This window comes from Lactuca serriola, chromosome 2, assembly GCF_051521515.1.
Source record: "Lactuca serriola cultivar US96UC23 chromosome 2, Lser_US96UC23_V15, whole genome shotgun sequence".
Lineage (NCBI taxonomy): Eukaryota > Viridiplantae > Streptophyta > Magnoliopsida > Asterales > Asteraceae > Lactuca > Lactuca serriola.
The window spans coordinates 144,837,823-144,845,831 of record NC_136409.1 but is presented as its reverse complement, the minus strand read 5'-3'; the positions used below and the strand labels follow the sequence as shown (position 1 = coordinate 144,845,831).

Here is an 8,009-nt window from a genome sequence, read left to right as displayed (position 1 = left end):
TGAGAAAGCGACTCTACCAGTCATCAACAATACGTACAAATAAGTATTTTTTTCATCCGGAAATGCAGTTTAAAACTTTTACTTCTAATTAAGTAATTAAATTTAACTACCCACAAACTATATCTAACATAAAATGTAAGCAAGAGAACAAGTTTAAATATACACATGGAGCAAATTTATAACTTACTCTCAAGTATATATATATATATATATATATATATATATATATATATATATATATATATATATTGAGAAACATATTCATATATATATTTTTTTCATATGTGCAAATTCCCTTACAATATTGATACAAAATTGGCAGACTAAAGCTCAACAAAGTTACAGCCTCAAACATCCACCGATAGGTTGTAATGGAATTGCTACTTACATACCGCATATTCCTATCAACATATATAGTTACTAAACAAGTGGCCTTTTATAAAAAGACCATTACATTATTATGAGAAAAAGTAATATAACATACCTAATAATAATAATATTTAGAGTAACATATAAAAACATGCACATGCAGTACTTAAGAAAGCGGTGATCGTTGAGGTGCACCCTTTCTTCTACTACCAAAGGAAAAGAATTTAGGAAGAAAATCATTGTTTTTCTTCTTCTTTCTTTCATGATCTGGTTTATACGATGATGTTCTTGAATCAGATCCTGAAGAATCTTTAAACTGATGATGATAAGAGTCTTCGAGAATGGAGTTTGGAGTGATTTGACTAAGATCATCGACATCAGAACTATCCATACGAAGTCCTTCGAATTGTGAGAATGCAAAATCAGTCACATCAAATCTACATAAAATGGTGGACAGATCTTCACCTTGATACACCATGTGATCAACCTGGTCCCATAAAAAGATAGATACATAAATGATAAATTCAAGCTTCAAAACACAACCACACAGTACAATTTACACTTCACACTTCACAATTCACAAATGTCATGTCGTTTCATAAAGTAGTTGTAGTACGAAAGAAAATGTTAGGGTGTAATTTAACCTTGCAAGATAGAGAGCAGAAATGGAATGGTTCTTGAAGGATTCTGTCACAGGTGAAGCATGAATTGGCAGGACCTTTACAAGACCTGGTTTGTGCCCTCTGGTTCAAGAATATCACTTTTGCACTATTTATTGTATACGGCTGCATTTACAATAATAATAACAACATATCTGTTATTATTAACACTACTAATAAATTCATTTACATTTTTTAGAAAAACCACAAGACTTTTATTTTTAGAAAAACCCATTAAAGTTTGAATTTTTACTTTTTTGGTTTAACCACCCAAAAAGTTTAGGGTTGTTTGATATCATTTTTACCAAGTGTCATAACCTCTATTTACAAACTGTTGCTACTTGCTAGTGGGTTTTTTTTTTTTTTTTTTGTCCATGAAGGACATTGTGTTTATTATATTCTTATTAATGAAAATGGGTAATAGGAAGTACAAGATTCGTTGATTAAACTAATAAGAAAATGACAAAAGAAAAGTTACCTGAACGAAGGAACAGTCAATGAGCTTTTCGAGGTCGTCTAATCGAACAACATCCTGGTAAACATATCTTCTCACCTATCACATGAATCATGAATCATCAACATGAACAAGAACCCCGTTATTAGTTAAATAACCATACCCACTTGTCCATCTCCGTACAACTTCTTAATGCACATATATATCTCCTACACCTACCATTTCATTAATATTCATTATATATAAATCCGTACACTTTAATACCTTCATTAATTAATTAACACACCTCGTTATGTGTCGGGAATCAATATACATAAAAATATATACATACACGTGTTCATAGGCAACAAAAATTTAAAATTTTGCAACATTGAATTCATAATTGTGAAGGAATTTGTATTAGTTTTGTACTTAAACTCCATTCTCAAAATGAGGAATAGGAAATTAAGTCTCTTGCTTTGAGAATTGTTGGTAATGATAAATAAATAAATATTTTTTTTTGTTTTGTTTTGTAGTAATTAAATGAAAGAGAAATTGGATACGAATGATTATAATAAAAAAGAAAACAGAAAGTTAGATGTAGTGAAAAAGATGGGTCTGATATATAGAAAACAAAATTGACCAGAATGGGGTATTTGGTCAAACTTCTACTTTCTTTGAAAGCAACAGCTGAGAGAGCCTCTGCAGGTGAAAGCAAATGCCAATTCTGTATTTTAATTTTTCAGTTTAAATATATAAATATACATATGTCGATTCAGATATTAAATACCATTAATTATATAAAAATATTCGATTGTTTCTTTTATTATTATTATTATTAACAAAACTAACATAAAAGAAAAGTGAATTTTCTATTCGTAACAGTTGTAAAACGATTAAATGTGTTTTAATTTATGATGTATTGAATTAATTATAAGATTTCCTCTTTTCTTGGAAAATTTTAAGTGTAGTTATCATCCTGTACTTATTATCGTTATGCATAATTAGTGATATTCGTATAAATTGTCTTTGGTGGAGGTTAAATTCGACTTTTTACACATGCCTAAATTCCATTATTTTCAAATATTAGTTCAAATATTTTTGTTTTTTTTATATATATTTCATGTGTGTCCAAAAGATATTTAAGTTGTTAGATTAATAAAAGATACTATATATTAGGAGAAGTAACATGAATAACAGAATCCCATAAACTTTACATGCCCTTTTTTGGCTTTTTGGGAAGTTCAATTAACACCCATAATTTTGGCAACAAAGAAGAACATTGATTGAGAAAACCAATTTCTTGATTTATTTTTAAAGTTAATTGACTTAATTTTTACTAATTCTCCAAAAAAAAAGAGACTAAATTTCCTATCCCTCACAAAAAAAAAAAAAAACATTTTTTGTTTTAATTCTCACAAAGAAGCAAAGACAACAACAAATGTCAACATGGAATTTAAACCTATAAACACTAAATTATACATATAAAGACTGGACAGAGTTGAATTCAAGAAATTTGCTTACGATATATGTATATATAATCATTAATGTAGTGACTGAAGGAAGTAGGATGATGTTCAGTCGTTGTTATATTAATTATATATTCCATGCATGTAATTAAAGAAGATGACTTAATGACTTAATATGAAATATGTATATTCCATATCGTTTGCATGGTACCTGAAGAAGTGGATGAGAGTGATGAGTTGGAAGACAGTGAGGGCAAAAGCTTTGACAGCAATCCAAGCAAAATATGTTCTTCTCATTCTTTCTTTTATTCTCATGGACCCCACATATCCCAAAGAAACTCTCCTCCATTAATCCTTCTAACCATGCAGGCTTCATCACCCTTCTCTCTGTAAATCTCTCTCTCTCTCTCTCTCACTCTGTCTCTCTCTCTCTGTCTCTCTCTCTCTCTCTCTCTCTCTCTGTGTTTCTGTTTCTGTGAGGTTACTGAAAGCGCAGTCGTTGATACATATCTGAGTGAGGTGTGTGATGAGTGTGTATATATATAGAGAGAGATGATGATGAGTGTGCAGAGAGAGAAAGGGTGAGGATGAGTATAGAGGATAAAAACCCTAATAAATGAAGGCCTGGGGGGGAACCAATACAAAACCCATATGGTGTTTTGTATATTTATACTCGAGGTTTGAGAAAAGAGTCGAATGTCGTTTTCACTTACGTATTCTCGTTTCTTTTATCGTTTTACCCCCTTCGTCTTTCACTTGTCTACGCTTTTCTTACCCCTCCAATTTTACAAAAATGTTATTATACGCTTATAAATGAAAATAAGAAGGATTAATCACTAAAATATCGACTAGTAGACTGTTAGGTACAATAGCACAATTACTACAAAAAATTGAGGTATTAGCGTCGACATTTATTGCCGGTAAAAACCCCAAAAATTGTCACTAAAGGTATTATCGACCATATGTCGACGCTAATATCCGTCGCTAAAGCTCGATTGTTGTCGATATTGTTGTCATAAGTAATACATGTTGCCGGTAATAGGCATGGTCGCCGGTAGTGATGTTGTCGGTATTAACGATCACCGGCATAACGTCCATCGTTAGAAATGTACATCACCAGAGTCAAGGAAAGTATGTAACACCTTATAAGCAATTTCTTGCCCTTTGTGTTTTATATCGACCCACCGACTTTAATGCCAAACAGGACAATTCTGCAATGACTTGTGTTATTTCCAAAAGAGATAACATTCATTTTTACACACATGTATCGATTCATAGCCCAAACCAATCTTTTTTAAGATTCTTTTTGGCTTCATAATGTGAAGGGGGAACTTTGTTTCCTTCCGGAAATGGTGATTGCAACAACCGTAACAGTTGATCGAAAGAACCATTAGTCCATTTGTTGTTCACCTTGATATGCATCAATTTTGCTACAAGGTCGAGAGACGAAAATGAAGTACAACCAGGATATAATTCTTTTTGGACTACCTCTAACAGCTTTTGAAAATCATCAACACTGCTACCCCCAGTATCCGAGTTCCCTTCGTTGAGTTTGGTATAGTTTTTGATCAAATCCTCCATAATGTCGATAATGCTAGCCATCTCAGTACTTCACCATACGTCAACTACCACCGGAGGAATATAACTTTCATCGTGATAGATCCACTTTTTGTACAAACAAAATCCAAATTTACGTATATGAAGTTTGATTGTTAAAACATGGAAGAAGTATCGATTATAAATTTTTCACACAGACATCGTAGATAACCTCTATTGTCGACATGTACTTTGCATAGCTCAATAAAACTAGCGAGCTCTTGAAAAAACTCGGGAGTGTTATGTTTTGGATTAGTGGTCCAACTTTTATCAATAGGCATGTTGCAACTGAAACAATAATCGAATAGAGTTTTCATAAAATAGCTTATTTAAAAAGTATCTCCAAATAGAGTTACATTCGGGTTTAAATTTTACTCTACATGAAATAAGAATTGAACAAAGTATTCATCAGAAATTGGATAGAGTATTCACAAGGGTTTGCTTCTAAACCCATTTTTTGAATACCTTATCTCATTTGCGAACATGTATTGCATGATTTTATGTTCAAGAAAAATTCAGCAACATTTCCCCTTAGCTCCCAAGTATATATAAATATATACCCGAAGAAAAAAGAGAAAATGACAATCGCTTAAACAAAAAAACCATGCAATACATGGTCACATCCAAAATGAGCTAAAGTATTTAAAAACCAGCCTCACAATGAGGGCAACCTGAAAATAATTTTTAAATCAATTTCGGGCGGGTATTTCTAAGCTTATGATGGTTAAAACAAAGAGACATAAACGAATAGAATTGTAGTTGTTATTTATAGCATCTTACTTTTCCATATTTATATTTTTATAGCATCTTACTTTTGTATTAATTTTTTATTATAACATTGTACTTTAAATATTATATACTTTTTTTTTCTATTATGGCATTGTACTTTTTCATATTTTTCTTTATTTATAGCATTTTACTTATATTGTTTTTGTTTATTATAGTATTGTATTATAGATGACATTATGAATTATAACATCGTACTTTTTTTAATTATAGCATTGTACTTTAAATGACATTATGAATTATAGTATCCTACTTTTCTTGTTTTGCAATTATAGCATTGTACTTTACATGACATTATGAATTATAGCATCCTACTTTTTTTTTAAAATATAGAATTAAATGGCATTATGAATTATAGCATTATAAAACCCAATTCAAGTATTCTATCTTTTATGCTTTTGATTCAATTAAAGATGTAAAACCTAAAATAATAGGTGGTCATGACGTGAGGATAGAAGCCTCACGACGTGGCCATCGATGCAGAAACATGTGTCCATCCTTGAATGTTACGAGGTGACAATGGTTTAATCCTAATTCTGTGTTTTGCGACCTATTTAAAGGAAGTGGGGGGATATGGTTTGCACACCCTTAGCCTCCATCACCCCCCTCCTGCCTAAATCGAAGTTAGCTTCCTTTGTGACATTGAAGATCTCTTTTCATGGTTATTAGCTCATTGTCGAAAAAAAGGCTAGTGTGGTGTATTATCTTGGCTAGAAAGTCTCCACCTCACCATTTTGTTTTGTTTCTAGACCTTTGTAGGTCCTAAAGCTCTTTCCTTTCTCATTTAAGCATGTTAGATCCAACTTTTATTCATTTTTCTTCATGGTTGGGTTGGGTAGCATACATGAGATCTTAATGTTAGCAACTTTATGGATCATTGAGGCCTTTTATTCATCATAAATCTCAAATATGAGGTTTGGTGGTAGATTGGACTCCAAGCATGAGTTTTGGTCTCATTTCTTTGTTTATTGAACTAGTTAGTATTCAAGTCATGCATTAGACATGCATGACTAAAAAGCTATGATTTTTATCGTCTGTTGGGTTGGGGAAAAGCATCTGGAAGGTTTGAAGGATTGGCTTAAGGGATTGAGAGCTTAATTATCTAGGTTGTTCAGAACATATCTCACGACATGATGGGTTATGTGTCACATCGTGACAGGGGGTGTTTCTGAGACAGTTTTTTCCTAGCTCTATCACGGCGTGATCTATTGGTGGTCATGACATGACAATCGGCTGAGGTTGACCATGGTTGACTTTTTTGGTCAAACTAGGGTTTTTGGGGTGTAGACTGAGAGGGTATTTATTTATTCTTGTTAGGTGTCTTGTTGCTCTTGTATACCCTATGTGTGAGAGTTGTGGTATTTTTAGCTGCTATTCGCAATATGAGTCTTCTCACTATAGTTATATGTATGATAGATATGTGTGCTGACCGCCCGGGTCTTAAATTATGTTGTTTTTATATTTGAATTGGATAGAATTTTTGATAACTTTGGGATTGCTAAAAGTCCCCATGGTTGCTGATAACCCCTGAAATGTGTTGTTAATCCATTGCGCGTGTTGTTACTTCAATGGGATAGCCAATAATCCCCAGAGTTGCTGATAACCCATAATTGTTTGTTATGTTTTGTTGTATGGATATTTTGGGAAGGAATCACTAAGCTTTTTGCTTACATTTGTGAATTAATGTGTTTTAGGTACTTCTGATGATTGTGAAAAGGCGAGGGCTTGACTGTACACTCCGGCTTCCTAATTTTTATGATTTCGAATTTTGATACTCTGATTGGGATGATTGTATTTGATGTACTTGGGATTTTATTGACTTGGTTTTCATGATATTTGGGGTTTTTTGATAATTAAGAATGAAAAATTTTATGGTAAAAATCAAGATGTTACAAGTTGGTTTTTGAGACCTAGTTTGAGTGAACTAGATGAACATTCATGGGATTCCAGGCTCAAACTAAGGATCTTAAAGTTTTATAAAAACCTTTGTACAAAGAAAATAAATTTCAAGGAAATAAAGGAGGAAGCAAAATGTATAGTCAGCCAGAGCTCAAGGAAGTGGTCTCCCAAAATATCCATATATGTGTTGTATGTTATGTTATGGTTACTAGTATTTGAACTGATAGAAATACATGTTAGTGATACGCTAAGGATCCCTAAGGAATTTCAGGATAGGTTTGCCTGATTTATGTGATGCCTTATAGCCTAGCAAATTACATGTGGATGTTTTGTTAGGGTTGAAACTAAGATTGCTAATTACATTGTGTATACTGCATAATTATACATAATTAGGATTTTATAGCCTTAGAATGCTTGATTTAACTCTACCTCTTGTTACTTTTTGGGTTGTGGATTTGGGGTGGAATATGTTATTCGAATGTCTATTGAGTCTGGGTTATGTTAATTGGTATACACTGAGCCATTGTCAAGGTTAGAAGACACTTCTTGCAGAATAGAGTTGTGGTTGAGTAGGGACCTAGGATATGTACCTAATTGCTAAAGGGACAAACCAGCTATATGCTATAGGCAAAACGGGCAAACCAGTTTCTGCTAATGGATAAAGGGGAAACCAACTATATGTTGAAATACATTGTGTGTATGCATTGTCTATGTGTTGTGGTATGGAATATTTTGAGGGAGTTCACTAATACCTGGCTTACGGTTGTTGAATAACCGTCTTACACGTTGTGCATTTGA

At 32.6% G+C, this 8,009-nt stretch overlaps 1 protein-coding gene across 1 annotated transcript; it reads right to left on the bottom strand.

The window, feature by feature from the left end:
• Positions 1-246: 246 nt before the first annotated feature.
• On the bottom strand, positions 247-3,555 carry LOC145086932 (PLATZ transcription factor family protein). Its single transcript, XM_079024792.1, has 4 exons — positions 3,142-3,555; positions 1,507-1,581; positions 1,014-1,154; positions 247-856 (listed from the first exon to the last, which is right to left on the bottom strand). Exons 1-4 carry the CDS (start codon positions 3,304-3,306, stop codon positions 536-538), a joined length of 702 nt encoding a protein of 233 aa, XP_078880918.1. The 5' UTR covers positions 3,307-3,555; the 3' UTR covers positions 247-535.
• Positions 3,556-8,009: the final 4,454 nt, after the last annotated feature.